The sequence below is a fragment of the Cordyceps fumosorosea genome (assembly GCF_001636725.1).
Source record: "Cordyceps fumosorosea ARSEF 2679 chromosome Unknown scaffold_1, whole genome shotgun sequence".
NCBI lineage: Eukaryota > Fungi > Ascomycota > Sordariomycetes > Hypocreales > Cordycipitaceae > Cordyceps > Cordyceps fumosorosea.
Genome location: NW_017387301.1, coordinates 2,903,962 through 2,927,342, shown reverse-complemented (window position 1 = coordinate 2,927,342; position 23,381 = coordinate 2,903,962). Strand labels below are relative to the sequence as shown.

Sequence of the window (23,381 nt, the reverse complement as noted above, 5' to 3'; positions counted from 1 at the left end):
GCGAAGTAGAAATGCCTAGGACGTCGACCAATACCACCCGCCCGGCTGCAGTGGTTGCTGGTCCTCTCGGGAGGGAGGCTGAGGATATCCACAGAACCCTCCCTCCCACAATCCCGGACGCAGCAACGCGGCATGTCGAGCAACGAGCCCCCGGCCAAGCCTCAATCGAACTACCGCTTGAATTCCTTGACTTACACCGTGTCCCGGAGTCCCGGGAACTCTCCCAAGCCAGTCCTCTACCAGCCCAAGGACAACCCCGACTCCTTCTGGACCCACACCATTGTATCGGCTCGCACCGCCGCCGACAGCACTACCCAGGTCGTTACTGGTACTTGTCTCGAACACACAGCTTCACACAAAATGCAACTCTAGACCTTTCATACTCTCTTCCCATTTCTGCGTCCATCATTTCGTTTACTCCCCTCCCCCCGCCTCTTGATAGACTTGAAAAATGTCATGTAAGAGCCCCCCCCCCTTCTCTTCTGACAACCATCGTTTCACACCCACTGACCTCCGCGCAGCTTGGTTCAACACCACCACCACCTTGCTGCACGTCTCCGCCGTCCCCGCGGGTGTCCCCGCTGCCAAGCTGGTGCAAGGGCTACAGGACCACGAAAACTACATCAAGCACAACCCACACATGGCCCGGTACGAGCCCATCCCTCCGGGGGGAAACCACCCCACCATCCCCGCCGCGCGCGGGGTCGCGGCCACCGGCGCCCCGGACTGCTACCGCGTCACCGACAAGGTGCACACGCTGCCCGCCGGCCTCTGGGACTCGGACGTCGTCAGCACCTACGAGTTCATTGACGTCGAGGGGGGCGTCTTCGTGCGCATCCGCAGCCCCATGGGCGTGGTGATGGAGTCGCTCTGGCTGGCCAGGGAGACGGCGGACGGCGCGGTGGAGCTGGTCGAGGAGCAGGTGATTTCGGCGTCGCGGCTGCTCATGGGCACGGTCAAGTCCATGTCGGAGGCTGGTTGGAAGGACATTCACTCCTCCATGATCAAAAAGGCACAGGAATAGAACCAGGCATTCTCTCTTCACTCTATAGACCCAACTCCCCCCATTGCACCTCTCTCATCTATACATAATATCTATCACACCTCCTCTATTTATGCCATGTTTTCGCCAAAAGAAAACGCCATCATATAGAATACAACGCACTTTTATATTTTAGAATCCGGCTGTGCCTCGGCCGGATACTTGAGATACTTGTCAAACCAGGCCAGCATCTCGTGAATCACATGTTCGTGGGACTCTTTGGCCTCGTAGTGGTGCGGCTCGTGCGGCAGCATGACCAACTTGGCCGTGCCGCCGTTCCCGCGCACCGCCGAGTAAAAGTTGGACGACTGCATCGGCGTCGTGCCCGGGTTCGCGTCGTCCGCCCCGTGCACGATGAGGATCGGGTGCTTCAGCTTGTCGGCGAAGAAGAACGTCGACGCCTTGCGGTACGGCTCCGGCGCCTCCCACACGCTGCGGCGCTCGTTCTGGAAGCCGAACGGCGTCAAGGTCTTGTTGTACGCGCCGCTCGTCGCGACGCCCGCCTTGAAGATGTCCGAGTGCGCCAGCAGGTTCGCCGTCATGAGCGCGCCGTGGCTGTGGCCCGTGACGCCGACGCGCTCCGGGTCCGCCACGCCAATCTCGACGGCCTTGTCGACGGCGGCCTTGGCATTGGCCACGAGCTGCTCCAGGTACGTGTCGTAGGCCTTCTTGGGGTCGCCGACGATGGGGAACGCCGCGTTCTCGAGGATGGCGTAGCCGGCGAGCAGGAGGAATTGGTGCTTTCGAAGGCGCGTGAACCGGGCTTGCGAGCCGGTGACCTGGCCGGCCTCTGAGCCGCTGGCAAAGTCGCGGGGGTACGCGTAGAGAATGGTCGGGACACGGGTACCCTCCTGGTATCCTGGCGGTGTGTGGAGGTTGAACGAGAGCTGCACTCCGTCCTCACGCTGATATGTCACAACACGCTTCTTAATCTGCGAGAGAAGAGGGGTTGGGTTAGGAATGTTGGTGACTGCCCGAGATTCGGTGCTGTACACGGCCTCGCCCTCCGGAGCGTCAATCTCGGCTCGTAGGATATGCTGGAAGACGTTGGGGGAATCAGTGGGCGACTCGTGCAATGTGAGGAATGTCGACCCCGTAGTATCTGTAAAGCCGATGAAAGATTCATAGGCCGAGCTGCTACTGCGGAACAAGCGGCGAGTGTTCCTGGTATCGGTATTGAATTGGTCTAGGAAAGGTCGATCTCCATCCTTTGATGAGCCAGCGCCACTGAGGAAGATGGATTCGCCGACTTTACGGACAACGTGAAAGCCATTCGGCAGCTTGCGAAGTATGGTAGAGCCAGGATACTTGTACCTCTCGTTGTACGACATGTCCAGGATGAGCTTGCGCTCTTGTTGGGGATCGCCGACATTGACAATGTAGCGACGCTCCCACTGAGTGTTGATATCCAGCTCTCTAAGAATGGCAAATGATGGATCTTCTCCCCAGGCGAGGCCACCGAAGCGGTATTCCGTGCGCAGAAGCTCACGCGACGCGTTGATATCGAATGGCGCTTCCAAGAGCATGACCTTGTCACGGTGCTCGACCTTCTTTTCCCAGTTGCCGTCATCGAGAGCTTCCACCCAAAGTAGAGATGCAGGAGCATTGGAGCGCCATGAGAAATCGCGCGGGCCGCAAGGAACGCCGCGAATGGGGACACGGTCTGCTAGAGGCAGCTCAAAGAGGTTTAGAGGCTTGGTGCTCGTAAGGTCTGAGAGATTCCAAACCTTGACGGTGTAGGGAAACCTCAAATACCCAGTGTTGTATGAATAATCCTTGCGAAGCGCAAGAGTAAACATGTAGTTTCCGTCGGGTGAGGCGCTTGCCTTGAGGTAAAGATCGACCTCACCGATGGGTTGAGTCGTGAGTGACTCAACATCAACCAAAGCCAGTTGAGAAGCCGCGTAATAATCAAACAGGGCCTCATCATACTCGTTCTTGAGCGTGTCGCGAGCTTCATAGGTGCTACTCTGACCCTTTTTGCCGTCAGTCTCCTGAATGATGGGGCCTAATGGAACCGTTGGCTTTGCCGGCTGTGGCTGTTGGCCTTTAGGAACAAGCTTGACAAGAAGTTGTTTCTGACTCGGCATCCAGATGAGCTCGTGTTCGAGCAAAGGGTTCAACCCCACATCTTGGACCTGCCGGGCGACACCAGTTTCACCGCTGCCGATCCAAAGATCCACGGAATTGGGGGTTATGTTCTCAAAGGCGAAGTAGCGACCATCGGCGCTCCAAATGGGGCTGGTGGTGCGCGCGTCTGGGGGCAGCGAGACAGTGACGGTCTTGCCATCCTTGGCTTGGACGAGCTCCAATTTGTAGGCAAAGGTGCGGATGCCATGACCGGCGGCCGTGTTGCGGCGATTGCGATTGGCGATTTCGACGCGGACGCCAGCGAGGGCCAAGTAGGCGGTGGCGATGTGAGAGATGGACGGATACTTGGCATACGAGACGAGGATGATCCTGTCGCCCGCGGGACTGGGAACGGGGACGGGCAGCGCAGGGGCACGCATGACATCGAGAATATTGCTCGGTGGCTGTTTGTAGCCTGAAGCTGCCGCCGCCACCGACAGTGCGGTGTCGGCAGAGGTAGACATGGTGTAAGCGGTGAGGTGAGGTCTGAGGCGTATGGCACTGCGAAGGGAGACGTGTAAAGGAGACGTGTTTGGATGGATGTTGAGATTTCTCGGGACACGTCGATGGGATTCCTGGGGTATTTATAGGCTCGGGGAATGTATTGAGCGTGTCGGACAAGCAAATTGGTCGAGGACACAATGGTCCTTTTTATCAAGGGCGAATGGCAAGCTCCTGAGCGGTACAGGGAATGCCAGGCACTGCCAGGCACTAGCGTAAGTACTATGTACCTAGTACTTAAGGTAGCACCGGGACACTGTCCCGCGCAGCATTAGGTACCCACTGTTTTTTTGTCTGAGCAAACAGCAGCCAATTCAGGTTGTGTTGTGTACTCCGTACATAGGCATGTTGGAGCAGCCAATTGCACTTGCCGCCCGACCCTGATGACTCCTCGTACAACTTGTTGCACATTGATCCTTCGTTTTCATATTTTTCAAAATCATGGAAATTCTTTGTCCCCGAAATGTGTAGAGCGGCTGCCGCTGCAGTGACATGTCAAACGAAACAGCCAGTGCACTAGCAGCTTCCGTTCTCGGAATGGTGCCATGGAATCCTTGTATGGCAGCGTGTATAGGCTAGGGGGTTCATAGCTAGTTAACTACCCGGCACCCGGCACTGGGTACAGTCCACGCGACAGGCGCTATCTACAAGTAGCGGCCAATTGATTACTGAAAATTTCCTGGAAAAGCTCATGTACTTGAAGCATACTGAACGGTCTACATTTCACCATATTTCACGTTGTTCAGTTTCTTTTTATTTCTCGGTTGCGTCAAAGACACTGAGACATCTCCTGTATCGCCTTCAGCCGATGCCGTCATACGGAGACCACTCTAAAAATATCCAATACTGGCGTCTGGCAACTTGCGGCATAGTTAGGAATCATCCGCGATTTTCATAAAATGCAGGGTAATTTCTATGCCAATTTCTAAATTCATGCGCGGGAATCCTTAGATTATTAGTGCCAGGTCTGTCGTTTACCACGTTTTGGTCAATTCACATGCATTTATCCAACAGTGTCTATGAGCTTGTGCGTGGAAATATCCAAAGCCAAGTTTTATCCGTACATGAAAGCCCAATCATCTCTTGAATAAGAACTTGAAAATCTTGCGCATCTCATAGGGAGCCATCGGTCAGTTGTTCTCCTACAAACGCTGTGATTCACAGCTCACACATCAAGTGAGTGCACACCGCCGAAGCCACACCACTGCGCGTCCGCATCATGCCTGCTCCCATTATCACAAGCTGCACTTTGCCAAACCTCGCAGCCCAGCCATTAAACCCACACAAACAAAAAAAAAAAACAAAAACGCAAAACCACCCAGAGAAGCAACACCAAATAATGTGCATCGTCACCTACTTCAAGCATCTCCCGTGCAGCCACATTTGGGCCGTCGTCACCGAGCCCTGCCTGCCCTACATGGGTTTCACCAACTGCCCCAGCTTCGTCGGCGCCAGCGTCGTCGTGAACCCCGTCACGGGCAGGCACGTCGGAAACATTCGCGGCGGCCGACTCAAGGCCAAGCCCAAGTTCTACAAGACCAAGACGAGGCCCTGCCCCCAGTGCGACTTGCACGGCGCCTACAACCCCAACGTCGCACATCTCGTGCATGACATGGGATGGGGCCTCACCTGGGGCAAGGACGCGGCGGATCCTGAGGGATACTGGGGTGTTGATTTCAGACTGGGAAGCGCAAAGAAGAGTTGTTGTGTCATTCTATAACACGTACGGCTGTATTGCATGCAATCTTTATGCGACAAGGAAACGAGGCGTGGTTACATCTTCATTGGCTTGGCTGGCAGAGGGAAAGAGGGCGTTATGGTAATCCGACATGGTGACTATCAAAAATAATCTGATACCAGGGAAGCAACGTGAATTCAAATTAATATCGCTTTTCAGCTACTATTTTATATTCATGACACCGTCACCTCGAGCATCGTGTAAGTCGTCGTCCAACAGACGCCCCACTTATGTATACAACTCTTCATCAGTAATATTTTCAGCATCAACCTGCTACAAACTCTCACCTTAGTATACCACCACAAAAAGCAACAATGTTGCCCACGCCAGATACCTCACACGTCCCATACGAGCGTGTCTACGAGCCCGCCGAAGACTCCTTCCTGCTCCTCGACACGCTCTCCTCCCCCAGCGAGTGCTCCTTCCTCACCACCCGCTTCGCCCACGCCGCGCCGCTCGTCGTCGAGGTCGGCACCGGCTCCGGCGTCGTCCTCGGCTTTGTCAACGCCCAGTGCGGCGCCATATTCGGCACCCCCGAGATCCTCACCGCCGGCGTCGACCTGAACGCCTACGCCTGCCGCGCCACCGTCGCCACCGTGCGCAAGGCCGCCGCCGACGAGCACGCCCGCGGCGGGACCTATCTCGGCTCCAACATGGCCGACCTGGCCTCGTGCTTCCGCCCGGGCGCCGTCGACGTGCTCATCTTCAACCCGCCGTACGTGCCCACGTCCGAGATGCCCTCGCGGCCGGGGACGTTTGCGCAGGAGGTGCCGGCGGCGGCGGCGGCGGACCCGTCGTTTGACGACGACTCGTACCTGCTGGCGCTGTCGTACGCGGGCGGCGCGGACGGCATGGAGACGACGGACAGGCTGCTGGAGGAGCTGGGGAGCGTGCTGTCGGCGCGCGGGTGCGCGTATGTGCTGCTGTGCGCGCAGAACAAGCCGGACCTGGTCAAGGGTAGGGTGCCGGCGCTGCTCGGCGACGGGTGGAGGGCCGAGACGGTAGGGTCGAGCGGCAAAACGGCCGGTTGGGAGAAGCTTCAGGTCGTGCGGATATGGAATGACGCAGCTTAGTGAACGATTAGACTTGGTCCTGCAACATGCGCTGTATATACATAAGTTGGCCTAGATATTACGAATTGATGACTCAACAGTTCTGCATTCACCATTCTGATTCCAGGCAGCTGGCATGACTTTGGCATATTGTTTCTGCCTAAAACAAGTGTAAAAGCAACAGGTTCCATTCATGAGCCGCAGTAAATGACTACACTGTATTTGTTTTTCCGCGTCTTTTGATATGGCCAAACATCCCGAACGCCTGATCCATCGAAGCCCGTAGAGTTTTTTTGGTCGTGATTGCTCAAGATAAACAAATGAAAAGTGGCACTGCCTTTTTCTGCCCTTTTCTGCCCTTTTCTGCCCAACTGTATGCCCGCCTTGATAAATTTCTTGATCGACTGGCGTAAGCATCAACCCTCGCTGGGCCGTGGCGATGACCGTCTTCATTATGTTCCATCGGACTCTTCTCAGTCCCTGCTACTCTCGTCGTGATAGTCCCCCATCCAAAACTCTCCGAGAGTAATCAGCCCTCCTTCTAATTGCCTGCTCAGGGACGACCACGGCCACGACCGCGACCACGACCGCGTCCTCTGCCACCGCCGCGTCCCCGGCTGGCGCGCTCAGCCTCCTTGCGGGCCTTGTTCTTGGGCTTGGGTGCGTCGTCGACTAATAGCGTATCCAGAGGGAGCGAGTCGGGGAGGATAAAGTAGCGAATCGTCGAGCCACGAATGTTCATAGTATCGAGGGAGATGGGTTCCTGGCCTCTGGGCGTCATCTTGACGGTGCGCAGGGCGGTGTTCATCTGGGGTGTCACCGATGAGATGGTGCCGTTGACGATGGTGCCTAATTGTGGACTGTTAGTCGCCGTCGTTTGCGATACGATGCGCCGGCTGCGGATCGCTGGTTATGAGCCATGTTGAAACGTACCATTCTTGAGCTCAATGGTCACCGGCTCGTTGACGCACTTCATCAAAAACCTATTCACCGCGAGTTAGCTATCGTCTTGAGAGGCTACGGTGGCGCCTGCTTCAGATTGTCGCGTGACGCTGCCGGCAGCTTGGAGGCGCTAAGCAAGCACATTACTTACCTCACGAGCTTCATATTGAAAGATTTCAACCAAGATTTAGTTGAGTATTTGAGCTCACCGCACAAGTCCCGCGCAATCCCTTGTCGCCTGTCTTGAATCGGTGGAGCTGCACGCCGACTGGCGTCGAAAGCAGCGCCGAAAAAACCACCCAACGATGCTCAGAGTTCAGTGCACGTGACTAGATTCTCTTCCGCCCCACGTGATTTGGCGACAAAGGGAAAGCTCCTCGACGTAGCTATCTTATCGATATCATGCGGATTACTGACAAGTGCCCCACACATTGCGAGAGAGTGTTAAATGCCAACCTTATAAAGTGTTGTTAACCGTTCAAGCACCAAAGGGTAGCTGCGGAGCTCCGTTTGCCGTGATAGATCACTTTTCTCGTCTGCGGCCGAAGACTTTTCTGGGCGAAAAGGGACGGGGCGCTGTTGGATCTGCAAAAATCTCACTTAAATATCGACACCCTTTCCGTCTGTCTCGCCATACCTACCCCTGCGAAAGCTCACCATTCTCGCTGCAGCCTACCTTTGTAGGTAACACCTATTCCGCCCTACGCAAAATCTCGACACGACGCAGCTCCAGCAATTGCGAAAGCTGTCATTATGATATCTGGGCGAGGCGGCGCTGGCGCGAGAGGCCGCATACGTCCGCCTCGTCGAATTGTCCGAGTATGTGCTCTGTCACCAGCTGCTCCCCTGTGGAGTGCTGAATTGCCAGCATCGAGTACTAACGACATCGCGACTTAGCCTAACGGTTCCGGGGAAGGAGCCGACTTTGAATCATGCTGGAATATGCTCAAAGAAGCTCTACGCGACATACACAACAAAAGCTGCGGAAGGCTGTCGTTCGAAGAGCTCTATAGAGCCGCCTACAAGATTGTTCTCAAGAAGAAAGGTGACGTCCTCTACGACCGCGTCAAAGAATTCGAGGAGCAATGGTTCAACGATAATGTTATCCCGAAGATCAGGGCACTCTTCACCAGCGGCCTTGTGAATATCGGCAAAGGTAGCTCAACATCTGCCAACGAACGACGACAAACTGGCGAAAGGTTCCTTAAAGGACTGCGAGATACTTGGGAAGATCACAACGTTTCGATGAACATGACGGCCGATATCCTCATGTATCTAGACCGCGGCTACATCCAACAGGAGCTTCACAGAGTTCCTATCTTCTCGACGACGATTGCACTCTTCCGAGATCATATCCTACGCTCTTGCCTGAGTAAGGACTCACAAAACTTAGTTGTTGATATTGTTATCGCAGTCATGCTCGATCAAATCGACATGGAGCGTGAAGGCGACATAATCGATCGTGCCCTTATTCGCAGCTGCAGCCGCATGCTTAGTAGCCTTTACGAAGCCGAAGACGAGAACGAATTTACGAAACTGTATTTGACATTATTCGAACCTCGATTTCTCGAAAATAGCCAAGAGTTCTACCGCCGCGAATGCCAAGAGCTACTGGTGGCGGCGGATGCCTGTCGATGGCTAAGGCATACGAAGAAACGACTAGAGGAAGAAAAAGACCGATGCGGGACGACGATTGAGCCTGAAACAGAAACGAAAATAGCATCCATCGTTGACCAGCAACTGATTGTGAAGAATCTCGACGAGTTTCTGAATATGGAAGGCAGTGGTTTACGATGGCTGATCGACAATGAAAAGTCCGAGGAACTGTCGATTTTGTACAAACTGGTTGGAAGAGTTGATGATCGCAAGACGTCTTTGCAGACAATTTTGCAAAAACGCGTTGTTGAGATGGGCATCGAGATTGAGGATACCCTTCAAAACACGGACTTTTCTGTGCCACCCGAAGGTGAGGAGGGCATTGGTGAGAAGGGCATTGGTGAGAAGGGCGAGAAGCCGAAGGCCCTTCCAGCGTCTTCCCAACAAACTGCAGCTGCGATCAAGTGGGTTGACGATGTTTTGGCTCTCCGAGATAAATTCGACACGATGTGCACAAACTGTTTTCAGTCCGATCTGATCATCCAAACAGCTCTCGCAAAGAGTTTTGCTGAATTCATCAACTTGTTCCGCAGAAGCTCCGAATACGTCTCCCTGTTCATCGACGAGAGTATGAAGAAGGGAATCCGCGGTAAATCGGAAAGGGAAATCGACATCATCCTGGACAAGGCGATTGTTCTCATCCGATATCTTCAGGATAAAGATTTGTTCCAGACTTACTATCAGCGCCACCTTGCTCGTCGACTACTACACGCAAAATCAGAGAGTCACGATGTTGAGAATCAGCTTATCCTGAAAATGAGACAGGAATTCGGCCAGCAATTCACCTCGAAGCTGGAGGGCATGTTCCGAGACCTGGTTACTTCGAAAGACCTCACGGCATCATATCGCGACCACATCCGGACGTCGGGAGATGGAACTAAGAAAACCGAGCTCGGCATTAATGTTTTGACAATGAACTACTGGCCACAGGAGGTGATGGGTCGCACAGCACAGATTGGGGAAGGCTCTCGTATCACTTGCAACTATCCACCGCAAATTGAAAGATTGCAAGCGAGCTTCGAGCAATTCTACCTGGCATCCAGAAACGGGCGAAAGCTGACATGGATTGGGACCACGGGCAGTGCGGATGTGCGGTGCACATTCCCAGCCATCCCAGGAAAGTCCGGCGGCCTGGCAAAAGAAAGACGCTACGAGATCAATGTGCCAACATACGCCATGGTTGTCCTGATGCTTTTCAATGACTTGCGTGAGGATGAGCAACTTTCATTCGAGGAGATCCAAGCAAAAACTGCGATAGCGACAAGCGATTTGATGCGAACCCTGACTGCGATCGCCGTGGCACCGAAGTCGCGCGTTCTCCTAAAGGATCCGCCTACAAAATCGATCAAGTCATCGGACAAGTTTACATTCAATGCGGCGTTCCAGAGCAAGACCCTGAGGATCAAAGCTCCGGTCATCAATGCCGTTTCTAAGGTTGAAGATGCGACTGAAAGAACAACCACCGAAGAAAAGAATAACGAAACACGAGCGCACATCATTGATGCTGCGATTGTGCGAATCATGAAGTATGTTGGACCTCGTTTTCGAAGCCTGGATTTTGTTCGCTAATTACCACACTGCAGGTCGCGAAAGCTTTTAACGCACACGCAACTTGTGAACGAAGTCCTGTCTCAACTGGCAGCTCGGTTCAAACCTGAAGTGCCATTCATCAAGCGCCGCATCGAAGATTTGATCAGTCGTGAATACCTCGAGCGGCCGGATGAAGACCAAGCACTTGGCGTGTACCGCTACGTGGCGTAAACTGCGTCGATCAAGTGGGAAGGATGGGATTGGTAGAAAAGAACATATTCATGTATGGAGTTGGAACTTTACACATGGAGCATAGAAAGGTTGATCGTTTAGCGTGGCATGAAGAAGATGGCGTTTGCTGAATACACGAATACACACAACGGATCATATGTCCCTTTTTAAAATGATGATTGGAAGTAGTCTACTCCCCACGATAAACTATTATCAATAATTTGGTAACGAGGTTCATTGTTGCTGACCATTACGAGCCCAATGTGCGGCTCGGCCTCGGATCGTGGGGGTCCCCACCGAGGCTGCTCCGACGCATGTCCGACCAGCCTCGTCCTGTTGGCATCAACCACAGCCGCGTCGCGAATCCGAAATCGGCATATATAACCAGCACAGCTGCTTCCGTATCAATTGAGGCTATCTCTGTTTCTCTCATCCTCATCATGTTTGCGCTACGAAGGACATTGGCTACCATGAGCCCCCAGGCCTCGATCCTGAAGCAGGCTGGCAAGGTGGTCTGCATTGGTCGCAACTACGCGTGAGCTCTCATGACCACCCGCACCGGAAGGGAGCATGAACTGACGATTCTTTTGCTCAAAAAATAGTGATCACATTGCGGAGCTGTCCAATGCCAAGCCCAAGCAGCCCTTCTTCTTCCTCAAGCCGACGTCGTCGATGCTGCTCCCCGGCGAGGGCCCCTGCGTGCGTCCCAAGGGCGTGGACATGCACTTTGAGGTTGAGCTCGCGCTGGTCATGGGCAAGACGGTGCGCGACCTGAAACCCGACGACATGAAGGGTGCCCTAGAGGCCATCAAGGGTATTCCCCCCCCCATCGCTTCTCTTGAATCGTCAAACCGCCACTGACTCCCTCCAAACAGCCTACGCCGTGGCCATCGACATGACGGCACGCAACACGCAAAACGAGGCCAAGCGCAAGGGCCTGCCGTGGGACATTGCCAAGGGCTTCGACACGTTCCTACCGATGAGTGGGGTGATCCCCAAGGCGGCCATCGCGGACCCGCACGACGTCGAGCTCTTCCTCGAGGTCAACGGCCGCGAGAAGCAGCGCGGCTCCACCAACCTCATGATCTTCCGCATCCCCCGCATCCTCAGCGACATCTCGCGCGTCATGACGCTGCAGCCGGGTGACGTCGTGCTGACGGGCACGCCGGCCGGTGTCGGCCCGGCGGTCCCCGGTGATAGGGTCAGGGCGGGCGTGCGCATCGCGGGCGAAGAGCTGCCCGAGGGCGCGATCGACCTGGCGGTGGAGGATTCCACCAGAGACTACGAGTTTGCCGAGACGTAAGAGTTTAGGGTCATCTTTTTCGCAAGGAGGTATTGTCCATTTTGCATTTTTGTAATATAAGAAGATGGGGGAGAGGAATAAATTACTAGCCACGGCTCCCTGTCCTGGGCGTTGTTTGACTTTTACAAATTGACCCCCCCCCCCCCCCCTATCTGCTGCGCCTCCTTCACCATCATCAATCATCATCAACAAAGAGGAAAATTTCACAAATCATCAACCATCTCATCATCACAGATCACTGACAGCCAAGGTTTTACGCCAGGTTCGGATCGGGGATGGAGCCCGGGGCGGGCGCCCAGTCGGCCAGCTCGCCGCAGCCGCCGCAGCGCCTCTTGTTCTCGTCGGCGCGGAACGCCTCGACGGCCGCCTTGATCTGGGTTCCCAGGTCTGTGACGTGGAAGGCAGCTTCATGCACGACGACGGCGCCGGGGCAGCGCGCGCAGTACCAGCGCATGCGGTCGAGCGCGTCCTCGGGCCGGCGCTGCTCGACGACCATGCCGACCGTGTCGGCGAAGCGGACCGGGTTGTGCGGGGTGTTGGGCGGCAGCAGGAACATGTCGCCCTCGCGGATGAAGATGTCGCGGAAGGCGCCGCCCTCGTCGACGACCTTGAGTAGCATAGTGCCCTTGTGCTGGTAAAAGTACTCGGGCGTGGTGTTGATGTGGTAGTCGGTGCGGGCGTTGGGGCCGCCGACAATCTAGGGGGCGGTTAGAAGTCTACGGATGTCTGGACGGCGGGATGTTTACCATGATTGTGAAGCCCTCATTGTAGACGCAGTAGTTGTTGATTGGAGGCTGCAGCAGGTGGCTGTTCTCCTCCAGCCTATACTCGTGGTAAGCCGGGAAGATTCAAGTGTGAAATTTTTCGAATATTGAGTCTTGAGACATGAGCTTAATGGCTTACCATTTGGGCAGATTTACTGGCGGACCTAGCATCATGTAATGGAGACCGAGTACGGCCGAGGGCTCTGCGTGAAAATCAGAGGGTGGGTGAGAGAGTATGAGTACTATTGGGGGAGGAGGGGCAAGGCGCCGATAGCCGATGGCGGATAGATCGATAGGTTAAATCGCAAACTCTCGGTACGATTTGAGATGACGACCGGGGGAATGACTTCAGGTGCCAACCCGTGCCTAAATATGAAGAACAGATGGGTTCGCGGGACGGCCTGGTGATGACGCGAAGGCCGACTTTCTGCAACCACTTGCTCAAACCGGCAGCGGTTTTAAGTGGCCCCTCCCTCCACCTCCGAGCCTACCGCCTGCGCAGATCGGCGTGATGTCGGGGGCGATGCCTGCAGGTTGCAGCTTATATTGAAGTCGCTTGACTGGTCCTGCATGTGCGTCACTCCGGCCTGGTACTGGATTAGTCATTCTGAGTTCTCACATCGGTCAACTTGCAGCGTCGATTGCTGCTCGTTTTGGGCAGCTTTGTGGCGGGCACAACATGCAAGCCCGCTGCCGAGCACCGTTTCTTTTGCCGGATACGATGAGTTGGGGAAAAGCCCCTGCAACCTCTTTTGGACCTTTGAGGCTTACCTTGTATTTTTACCAGATTTCTCATGGAAATTTACAGCGTCTGGTCGAGATGTCATCTTGATATCATCTTTACCGGATGGACGATATACCTGATTAACAACTGCCACGCTGCACGCCACAAAAGAGCGCCACAGCACAAAGCCCGCAGGGGCGCCCACGTACCCGTGTCTCAGTTCCCGCTGGATTTGAGCGTGTTGGGGACAAGATGAAATCCCGCCTTTACCGCAAAACAAAAGAAGATATGATACAAACTATAAATATGTGGAAGACAGGCAACCTGCCATTCTTAGGCGTCTTTATTAAATTATTTTCCCGTATTTCTGTTAATTTCTGATATTGATTCACCTGGTCAGGTGCCAGCTTGAGCAAGTTTCCAACCAGTCACAGCGCTCCACCAGCCACACTTTCCTCACACGAGCGGTTGAGCACGTTTCCCAAGGCCTCCTCGCCTTCTCCCTCCTCTTTTACCCATCACCATATCTTGCCTTCCTCTCATCTCCGTTTCTCTAGTTAACGTCTTAAACTACGGAACCCCCGCAATCCGAATTCCCACTTCTTACTGATGCCAGTCATGGACCACTCGCAGATGGACCACTCCGGCCACATGGGCCACGGCGGCGATGGGATGGATGACATGTGCAGTATGAGCGTGCGTACATACCTCTTGCCCACTTCTGCCCCGGGCACGCCTCATCTCTAGTACCTTACCCCGGACCCGATCGCTAACGGAAGCGTGTAGATGCTCTTCACCTGGGACACCACGAACCTCTGCATCGTCTTCAAGCAGTGGCACATTCGCTCCACCCCGGGGCTCATCGCCTCCCTCATCGCTGTCGTGCTCATCGCCATGGGCTACGAAGGCCTGCGCGCTACCTGTCGCGTCTATGAAAGGTCAATGGAGGCTAGAGTCGAATCCGCACCCAGTGAGTCTAGTTCTCCTCCTCAATGCCGTTTGCTCTCCTGCTCGCCCACCTCTTCATGCCCTTCATCACTCGTTCCACATCAATCTTGTTCTTGTTGCTTGCATGTTTATGTACCGAATCATTGTCGAGACTCAAGATTGCGTGCGTGCTTGGATGCCGAGGAATATGTGCTGTGTCAAACTCTGTATTGTTGAGAAAGCACGCGTTTCCATGTATCTCCTTGTCTTGTTGCCCGACCAGCTCTATGACTGCACACGATAGACGCTGGTGTGACTTTGACCACACACACGCTCTCCTTGATACCGCAATATCCGTATACATTTACTGAAGCAGAAAACCATCTCTGCCTCCGCGAAAAGACGCACATGAAGAAACCGTTACTGAGACCACACCGTTTCTCCGACCAGGACAAAACCGCGACCACCTCACCCGCCACAGCCATCTCATCAAGTCTCTCCTCTACGGCTTTCAAAACTTTTACGCCTTTATGCTCATGTAAGTCAGTCCCCAGCCGAGACTGTAGAAGCTTCGTCACTGATGTGTGCTAGGCTCGTTTTCATGACTTACAACGGCTGGGTCATGGTGGCCGTTTCTCTCGGCGCCTTTCTCGGCTATTATGTGTTCGGAAACCATACTTCGGCCACCAAAGAAACTGCTTGTCATTAATTGAATGCTTCAAAGAGATGGCTTTCTCTTCGCATCATGGCTTCATCGTTTTCTTCTACGGTTTATTTGCAGCATTGTCTCGAGTTAGCACCACGATTAATGTCAGAACCCCGTACATGGTTCTATATTTCATCTCATTGCGCGTTGCAAACATTCAAATATACACTTGCCCATGCCACCCCAAACTTTATACGAAAGCATGCTTTAATCGCGTTTACATCCTCGACGGCCCCTTGCTCGCCGCTTCTTTAAAGGCGCCATCCTGTTCCGCAATCATGATGATGTCCGCGTCACCCAGTCCCGGGTTATGCTCTACCTCAGGCGGCTCGCCATAGGCGATGCGTGCCGCATCGACCATGACGCGGCCCGTCATGCCCCAGACCCTGAAGCGGCCCTCGAAGTCAATATCTTGCTTGGTCTCCTCCACCGCCTCGCTGCCCTGCACAGGCCGCGACACCTGCTGGTTGTTCACCGGCACGTAAAAGTTGTGCACGCGCCACGCCACGTCCTTCCAGTTGATCCAGGCGCCGTCGTACCAGTGGCCGGGCGGCAAGACGTGGCCGGGCTGGGGTGGCAGGTCCTGCGACTTGAGAAAGTTGTAGAACGGCGCCGTGAAGACGGCCGCCACCTCGCTCGCGTCGAGCTTCGGCACCAGTGTATGCTCCACGACCGGGGGCGACTCGCCCGGCGTGAGTGCGTCGGCGTGCAGGTACGCCACGCACGGGGTGACGACGATGTGGGTGCGGGCCAAGAACGGGGGAAGATAGCATAGCTTCTCTACGCGGAACGGCTTTGGAATCTTCCGATCTTCCATAGGCAGGCCGATTTCCTCCCAAGCTTCTCGCCTCGCTATTTGGTCTGCGAGTGCGGGTGTGTCAGTGAGGGTTGCAGTAGGTTCATGTGCCGTTCGAGACTTACAAGGCGATTCACTCGTGGTATCGGCCTTGCCACCAGGAAGAGCAGCATGGCCAGAAAAGTTGCGGAGGCTGGCGGCCCGCATGGTGATGACAACGCGTAGGTCTCCGAAACGATCAGCGTAGAGCAGGACCAAGACAGCAGCGCGCATTCGGATAGGGAGACGATCCCATAGCGGGAAGGGTGGCGGCTTATATGCTCGCAGACGATTAATGGCAGCCTGCCGCAGACAGAGATTGCTTAGTACCGGGTTGAACATGACAATAGGGAAGTAGAGCTTTTAGAGACGTCTCAATGAAGGATAAAGGGCATGGGGGCATGTATGTAAATGAGAATGAGGCGCCTAAAGTAAGCAAAAAGACCCCCCGGAATCCGGGGAAAGGTTGTTGGGGGATGGGGTAGGACATGTGCTGAGAGATAAGGACGACGATGAAAGGCAGAGGCACATGTAAACAGAACCATCTTGACCATCGTTCGCCAGACTAATAAAGAAGCGCTGAAATTGGAGACTGGCTAGCTCCGAAGGATGCAGGTGGAGTTTGGTAGACGCCATCAGAAGTTGGAGATGCCACTCCGCAGGGCGTCCATGCAATGCAATGCACTCGTCTTGGAGACTGTAGTGGAGGGAGGGGAGAGGGGGGGGAGCGCAAACATGCCGTGCAATGAGGCGCAACTGGCGAAGGATCGCACAATATATAAGGTAAAGGCAAGAAGGGGAGGGGGGGGGGGTTCATGCTTGAACGTACCTTGGAAAATGGGTTTAACGGTGCCATGGCGGCAGCATCGTAATACGCCGAGGCGAGTTCAGAGGCGCAGTCAGAGTCAAGAAATGGTGAGTGATTGTGCTTGCCGTTCGTGTCCGGCGCGGGAGTTGGCGCTATATCTGATATCTGGCCGGGTATATGAGTGATTCTGAAGGTATGAGCCACAGCCGAGGCAGCCGTCAGCCAGCTTGGTACCTGCGTGGGGGATGGTTGCACGGTCGATTCTTTCAAAGGTGGAACAGCGATATGGTCTCCGTTCTGGGTAGCCTCTAGCATAACTTTCCTCTCGCGGATTGCGACAGTCTTTGTGTCTGTTCGTCTAGGAAGAGGCTGTGTTGTGGGGGAGACAACAAAGCTGGGACGATCCTTTGATGTGTAATTCCGTTTGGCGGGGAAGCTTGTAGATACCCGAGCTTACGGTGTTGTGGGTAAGGTAGTGACGGCTATCTTTTTTTCTTTGGGATGGATGCGGGGAAAAGTCCAAAAGAACGCTTCTAATTCAAAGAAAGGCAGAATACGATGATAATCGGGAAACTGGGCCGAGATGAAGCTGGCGATGGGCTGCGCATTGGGCCTTGGTCTGGTTGGCTTGTGATGATGTAAAAGGGAGGCCAAAAGGTAGCGAGCTCCGAATACGGACGGGCCCGACAAAGTGGTGAGGCGTAGCGAGTACCTGGTGATGTCGGTGTATGTAATGCACCAGAAGCAGGTACCTCCAGCCACTGTGGCGCGGGCAAGCTGGGCCGCTGCTTCCTGCATGCTTTGCAAGTTACACGAACAAACGCGCCGCCATCTAGTCCAGCAGCTTCAACAACGGCTCTTTTGCTTGCAATTCATTGCTACAGTTCTCCTCATGCAATGAATTTCCCTTCATGAGCGGTTGGAGATTTCTCCAACTCGTTCAGCATCGTGGGGGTTTCATCCGTCTCCAAATCAACCTGCTTCAGCCTCTGCGCCCTCCGGCGGTGGCCGCTACCTCACGCCGTTCGGACATGGCCGCCTGCCTATCGCTCCATCACCATTCCTGTACTCGATTCTTTTACATTTCTGTTACCTCACTGATATTTACGCAACCATGTGAAAAAGGATTGACTTAGAACTCCCAAACCTTGCTAACGTCCAGTGGTAAGCCTATCCTCCCCTGCCCTCCCCGAAGTTCATGGTATCATACTATGCTATGCCATCATTTCCAAATGCAAAAGAAAAAGACCAAAAAAAACCGAGCCTCACAGAAACACCCCAGGTCCATCAAAGTATGACTCGAGGTTGCGCACCTGACGCAAATTCAGTCTCTTTGACTTATTAGTAGATTTGGGTGCCTCCGTTTGCGCACCCCCCTCCTCCGTGGCCCCCTCCTTTGTACTCCCCTCGTCCAGCTCTGATGCATTCAGCACCTTGATCGACTTACGCAGGTTCACTCTGCGACGATCCGGGTGCGATCGCCATGATCGATCACGGGCGTTAGCAAACAAGCCCTTGACGCCCCCGCCCGACGAGGAGGACGATCCGGGCGGTCGTTCCTTTTCCTCCTCCTGCCGCCGTCGGTATACGGATGGCACCTCCGAGGAAACGGAGCCGCGGCCCTCCTCGTCGCTACGACTCCACCACCGCCGCCCCCCATCCCGGCCCAAATCGTCTTGGCAGTCGTCGCTGTCGCACTCAAAAGCACTGATGGAATGAGGCGACCGAGGCGGCCGCCGAAGCGGCAACTGCATCTGCGGTGCCGGTGTGGTGTTCTGCCGCGGGAAGAGACGGTACTGGTGCGGCGACGACGGCGGTTCAACACCGACAGCCGAAAGCCGCGGCAGGCAGATCATCCTGACAGTCTCCTCCTCGAAAGAGGCAGTGGGAGACGTTGATCGTGCTGGCTCGATCAGGGAGAAAGAGGAAGAAGGAGATGGGAGTGGAGGCAGCATTGGTGGCGGCGTCGGGGGCCTGGCTTCTTTTGGCCGGGGATTGTCCCATAGGCGGATAAAGGCCGCCGTGCCACGAAACTTCCCTCCAACCTTGGCCTTCTTGCTGCGTGGTCCCGGAGATTGCTGCCGAGCGGAGGGAACGGCCGCCGGATGGGACGCCCTCTCTATCTGACACGGAGCCGCGAGCTCTGCCGCGAAACGATGGTAGTCGTTGGCAGCACGTTTATCGGTAAACTGCCCGTGGCCCGGCGTCAGTCGCACAGGCAACTCGGTCAAGTCAAAGCCGCCACTCAGTCCAAGGGTCGGGCTGTGACCATCGTTGGAGAGGGACACAGAGCCGTTATTGTCCGACTTTCCGTGCTTTGGAATCCTGAGCGGGGGCGGCGACCTCATGGCACACGGCGTTCGAGGCACCCACAAGATCGATCGTCTACATAAACCGTCCTCGTCCATCTCTAGAAGCAGCGGCAGCAAGCCCCCTTCTGCATCCGAGGTGCTCTGCCCGTCTTGGTAGTCGTCAGAGTCGGACACCGAGCTTGACGCACCTTCGGAGTAACCCGCGGCCGAGCTGAAGCTGGTTCTGTCGTGAGGATTAGATGGATCGACTGAGGGAAGATCGAGGTCATGTCCAATCAAGCTGTTGATCTTTCTGGATGACCTTGGCCCTGATGCACCGCGGGAGAAACTCGATTTTCTGTTGGCTGCTGCCATCGACTGAGATGAGGCCACTTCAGAGATGTGCAAGCTTCTGGAGGTTTTTAGGTGGCCGGGCACTGCCCACTGGTCCTGCAACGGCAATGTGACGAGCGAAGCTGCTGAGGCTTGTGGCAGCGTTTGGGGTTGGGAGTACTGCTGGAGGTTGGTCTGATATGAAAGCGGCAAGGATCCTTTACGGCCTGCCGTGGGTGTTGACGGCCTCCTGAAGGTCTCTGGTACCTTGGGCAATGGTTTTTCCCGGTACAGCGCCTCGTACTTGCTGAGTCGGCGGCCAGGGTGAGGATAAGCGTCGCGCTCCTCTGCCTCTGATAGGGCGATGGCGGGTTTTATGATGCGCGGGGTGGCCATGCTGGTCGGTCCAGTGTATGATGGCTGACGGTGTTTTCCTTATAGGATGAGTCAAAGCAGGGTCAGGGTCGACAGCCTGTTGGGAAGAAGCAGGTGTTGGATGGGATCAAAGCAGGGACGGTATATATAGACAGAGGGGAAAGGAAGGGGAAGGGTCGACAGACGAGCCAAGGCTCGGTGGGTGTTGTGTTGCAGAGCGACTGTGAAGAGGCGAGAATGTGTGAGACGTGGGCGTACAGCGCTCACACAGACGGGATGACAACAAGAGGCAGGCAACCGTTCATCACAGCGAATCAAGAGTCGAAGAGTACAGTGAGTCTGATACCTCTGGATACACTTGTGAACCCTATCGTCACGGAAGAGTCAAAAAAGAAAAGAAATAGGTACGAGACAAGGTAAACAAGGTTGCCGTTGTCGACGACGGCAAAGTTGACAGACAGGTCAGACAGCAGAACGGATCATACAGGTTTGTTGACAACGTGACTGGCTGCTGGAGTTCTTTGTTCCTGTCTTCCTTAGTCTGGAGTCGATGCACTTGAGAAGAGCAACACACAAAAGTACCTCGATAAGGTGGGCGGACCAGACAGAATTTAAGGTGGCGGGGCGAGGAGAGGCTTTGCGAGCGAGCGAGAGCTGCGTGTCTTGGAGTGAGGGAGATGTGTGTGTGTGTGTGTGTGTGTGTGTGTGTGTGACTGACTGACCCCCCTCCCCTTCTCCAACGAGGCCACACAGCATTGTCAATAACTAACTAGACGCCTCCTTCCCTAAGCGGGCTTGTGGGAGCGGCGGGCGTGCTGAAACCTCCGAGGCGCTGGAGGCGATGTGTTGTTTGCGCCATGTCGATAATAATAGCAGAGCCTTGTTCGCCAAGGCTCTGGCCATCTCTTGGTTCTGCGATGGATCTGGATGTTCCTGGTGACCCTCGCGACCATCTCATCTTTTTTTGACAGGGCTCTGCTGGCACATTGGTTTTTATGGTTATCAGGCCAGGCACAGATTACTCGGCGGAAAGCTTATTACCGGGCGCAACGCAATCGACATTGATTCATCGGAACTAATGTTTTAGTCTGGAGGAGCAGTTCAACAGCTCTCCAGCTAGCTTGGCCAGTGCAGGGGGGGTGCGGAAGTAAGAGGTGAGAGAGGTTTCTCTCCATCTTCACCTTGATGTTGTTTGGGGCGAGCGATTTTGCTGGCCAGCGCAGGTCATTGCCCTTTTCCATCCCCAACGACACACATGTGCGACAATGTTTTATCCTGGCGCCCGCAGCGGCGGGAGTTCGGGAGCAGGATCGCACCGCCGTGGGGCATGGGCTTTGCGTTTCTGGTGCTTGCATTGGTTGGGCGGCAAGTTGTTGCCAATGTGGCGAGGCAAAAGACAAAAAAAGGAAAGAAAAAAAAAAGAGGGCTCGAGGCGCCCTGAGGTGCGACAAGGTGTGGGTGGATTGATGGGTGCATGCATTGCATTGCATTGCATTGCATTCAACTTGAACATGATGGTCCTGCGAAATGAGAAACCCGGCTGTGATTGTGTTCGGGTAGGGACGTCCGGTTGGGTGGCACAAGATGCCTTGAAGCCGACGGATGGAGACGAGGAGGAAGAGGGGGAGGGGGAAGAAAGAGGATGAATGAATGAATGAATGAATGAATGAAGATTTCCGTCACATACTCCCCTCGTCTGCTACCTGTCTGCTTTCGGCTGTCGTCAACAAAGAAAAGAGAACGACTCCGTAGTTTGGCGCCACGGCCAACGCCTCAGCTCGACTCGGTCGGGGACAAAAACGTCCCAACAGGGGACACGGCACGCATATCATGAACGCATGACCCAGGTAGCGGCGGAGTCGATCGCAAAGCTCGACGTCAATCATTGCATAATAGGTGCGTCTTGTTGCATGGGGCTTCGATATAATTAGTATATTATTGATGGATGAGTGCGGGATATAGACGCAAACAATCCAAGTTGTTGAATGTGTACAGAGCAGTAGAGACCCGGAGCAATCTTCAGGTCCCCCACCAGCCCGTCTGTCCATCCGTTCTTTTAAGTTGGGTTCGTCAACCGTTCAACGCCATTTTCTCCCCTCTTTCCCATGTCCAGCCAAGTTTAGAAGGGGGGTTTTTTTTTTCTTCACCCAACGAGTAATCCGTATGGATGGACAAATGTGCGCAAACCACCCTATTTTTAAAGCCTCACCGCCCCCCGGCCCCCGCCCCCTTCCCTCTCGTAACGTGGCGCCGGATCAAAAGTCCTCACCATCCTCCTCGTCACCGTCTGCCTCCCGGTAGTCGCCCAGGAGCACGTCGTCCAGCCCCAGGACCGGCGAGCTCGTCGTGCGAATCCACTCCGTCTCCGCGCGGAAGAAGATCCACACCCAGCGGCGGAAGACCTCGAGCAGCTCGACCACGAAGATGCCAACCTCCCAGCCGCTGAAGCGGTCCAGGTGCGGGCTGAGCTTCATCGACCACGTGAAGCGCAGCAGCAGGTCCAGCAGGACGACCCCGTAGTACAGGCTGGGCAGGCGGAACGCGAGCCTCGGGCGCAGGCCCCACGGCTGGTGGTGGGACGACGCGGGCGCCCGCAGCATCTTGGCCGTCGACGAGGGCGCAAACAGCGTGAGGTCCCAGTCCTTGGTGACGTCCCAGTAGAACGAGTAGAGCGAGTTGACGGTGACGGCTAGGAGCCACGCGCGGTAGAGGCCCGGCCCGGCGGACGCGTCGCCAGCCGCCTCGGCGCTGCGCTGCATCGAGCTGGTGACGATGACGGGCAAGGCCGTCGCGTACTTGAGCGCGTTGGCGAGGTGCTGGCCGCCCCAGCCGTTGGTCGACTCCTCGTGGTGGCGGCTGCTGTTGGCGTCGCGCACCCGCAGGTACTCGATCACGCACTGCCGGAGGCGGATCAGGCTCGGCACCGCCATCAGCAGCGGCACCACCACCACGCCGCCGCAGTCCCGGTTCGGCCTATCCGTCGCGGACCCCCCCGGCGACGCGAACATGCACGCCGTCACGAACACGTCCCCCAGCACCTTGGCGTACGACGTCAGCACGTCCGCCAGCAGTATGTCCCCAAACTTGCCGTCCCTCGCCCCCGCCAAACCCCCCACGCTGACCCTCCGCAGCGTGACGAGGAAGCGCCGCCGGCCCTGCCCGGGAAGGTTGCGCAGGGGGACGGCGAAGAGCGCGGCGAGGGCGAGGAGGTAGGCGAGGGGCAGCCAGCCGTGGTCGACGACGCGCCGGGGGTCGCGGAGGGTGAGCAGCCAGAAGAGCGCGAGGCAGAGGCCGAGCAGCGCGGAGAGCACGGTGGCGAAGCGGTAGGTGGAGAGGTGGTGCGAGAGCGCGGCCGGCGAGGTGCGCCCGGGGTAGCGGATGAGCGCGGGGAGGTCGATGCGCGCGAGCTGCAGGCCGTGCAGGTTGAGGCCCCAACCCCAGACGGCTGAAGGGGGAGTTAGTACGGAGGGGGGTGCGGTGGGAGGAGGAGAAG

General features: G+C 55.6%; 12 protein-coding genes across 12 annotated transcripts in view; 6 read left to right on the top strand and 6 right to left on the bottom strand.

Annotated features, from left to right (window-relative positions):
• Positions 1-132: 132 nt before the first annotated feature.
• On the top strand, positions 133-1,024 carry ISF_00945 (hypothetical protein; the record flags this gene model as incomplete). Its single annotated transcript, XM_018844552.1, has 2 exons — positions 133-328; positions 522-1,024. 2 exons carry the CDS (start codon positions 133-135, stop codon positions 1,022-1,024), a joined length of 699 nt encoding a protein of 232 aa, XP_018709002.1.
• A 143-nt stretch (positions 1,025-1,167) lies between these two features.
• ISF_00944 (peptidase S9 prolyl oligopeptidase) lies at positions 1,168-3,636 on the bottom strand (the record flags this gene model as incomplete). Its single annotated transcript, XM_018844551.1, has 1 exon — positions 1,168-3,636. The coding sequence occupies one exon, from the start codon at positions 3,634-3,636 to the stop codon at positions 1,168-1,170; it is 2,469 nt and encodes an 822-aa protein (XP_018709001.1).
• A 1,376-nt stretch (positions 3,637-5,012) lies between these two features.
• Positions 5,013-5,393, top strand: ISF_00943 (hypothetical protein; the record flags this gene model as incomplete). The annotated part of the gene is made up of 1 exon (XM_018844550.1): positions 5,013-5,393. One exon carries the CDS (start codon positions 5,013-5,015, stop codon positions 5,391-5,393), a length of 381 nt encoding a protein of 126 aa, XP_018709000.1.
• Positions 5,394-5,725: 332 nt separating this feature from the next.
• On the top strand, positions 5,726-6,484 carry ISF_00942 (hypothetical protein; the record flags this gene model as incomplete). Its single annotated transcript, XM_018844549.1, has 1 exon — positions 5,726-6,484. The coding sequence occupies one exon, from the start codon at positions 5,726-5,728 to the stop codon at positions 6,482-6,484; it is 759 nt and encodes a 252-aa protein (XP_018708999.1).
• A 532-nt stretch (positions 6,485-7,016) lies between these two features.
• Positions 7,017-7,570, bottom strand: ISF_00941 (small nuclear ribonucleoprotein Sm D1; the record flags this gene model as incomplete). Its single annotated transcript, XM_018844548.1, has 3 exons — positions 7,017-7,312; positions 7,397-7,446; positions 7,557-7,570. The coding sequence occupies 3 exons, from the start codon at positions 7,568-7,570 to the stop codon at positions 7,017-7,019; spliced, it is 360 nt and encodes a 119-aa protein (XP_018708998.1).
• A 777-nt stretch (positions 7,571-8,347) lies between these two features.
• ISF_00940 (cullin-3) lies at positions 8,348-10,822 on the top strand (the record flags this gene model as incomplete). Its single annotated transcript, XM_018844547.1, has 2 exons — positions 8,348-10,587; positions 10,645-10,822. The coding sequence occupies 2 exons, from the start codon at positions 8,348-8,350 to the stop codon at positions 10,820-10,822; spliced, it is 2,418 nt and encodes an 805-aa protein (XP_018708997.1).
• Positions 10,823-11,262: 440 nt separating this feature from the next.
• Positions 11,263-12,125, top strand: ISF_00939 (2-keto-4-pentenoate hydratase; the record flags this gene model as incomplete). The annotated part of the gene is made up of 3 exons (XM_018844546.1): positions 11,263-11,357; positions 11,425-11,636; positions 11,698-12,125. 3 exons carry the CDS (start codon positions 11,263-11,265, stop codon positions 12,123-12,125), a joined length of 735 nt encoding a protein of 244 aa, XP_018708996.1.
• A 253-nt stretch (positions 12,126-12,378) lies between these two features.
• On the bottom strand, positions 12,379-13,060 carry ISF_00938 (3-hydroxyanthranilate 3,4-dioxygenase; the record flags this gene model as incomplete). Its single annotated transcript, XM_018844545.1, has 3 exons — positions 12,379-12,822; positions 12,872-12,947; positions 13,029-13,060. The coding sequence occupies 3 exons, from the start codon at positions 13,058-13,060 to the stop codon at positions 12,379-12,381; spliced, it is 552 nt and encodes a 183-aa protein (XP_018708995.1).
• A 1,171-nt stretch (positions 13,061-14,231) lies between these two features.
• ISF_00937 (Ctr copper transporter family protein) lies at positions 14,232-15,249 on the top strand (the record flags this gene model as incomplete). Its single annotated transcript, XM_018844544.1, has 4 exons — positions 14,232-14,309; positions 14,400-14,551; positions 14,917-15,078; positions 15,132-15,249. 4 exons carry the CDS (start codon positions 14,232-14,234, stop codon positions 15,247-15,249), a joined length of 510 nt encoding a protein of 169 aa, XP_018708994.1.
• Positions 15,250-15,463: 214 nt separating this feature from the next.
• ISF_00936 (NUDIX domain protein) lies at positions 15,464-16,423 on the bottom strand (the record flags this gene model as incomplete). Its single annotated transcript, XM_018844543.1, has 2 exons — positions 15,464-16,107; positions 16,168-16,423. 2 exons carry the CDS (start codon positions 16,421-16,423, stop codon positions 15,464-15,466), a joined length of 900 nt encoding a protein of 299 aa, XP_018708993.1.
• Positions 16,424-18,154: 1,731 nt separating this feature from the next.
• On the bottom strand, positions 18,155-19,909 carry ISF_00935 (hypothetical protein; the record flags this gene model as incomplete). Its single annotated transcript, XM_018844542.1, has 1 exon — positions 18,155-19,909. One exon carries the CDS (start codon positions 19,907-19,909, stop codon positions 18,155-18,157), a length of 1,755 nt encoding a protein of 584 aa, XP_018708992.1.
• Positions 19,910-22,143: 2,234 nt separating this feature from the next.
• The window catches only part of ISF_00934 (exs), a gene marked incomplete at both ends in the record, with an annotated part of 1,350 nt that continues 112 nt past the window's right edge, over positions 22,144-23,381 (bottom strand). Inside the window, one exon of the mRNA XM_018844541.1 lies at positions 22,144-23,333. Coding sequence (XP_018708991.1) covers positions 22,144-23,333 — 1,190 coding nt within the window. The remainder of the gene's footprint in view (positions 23,334-23,381) is intronic.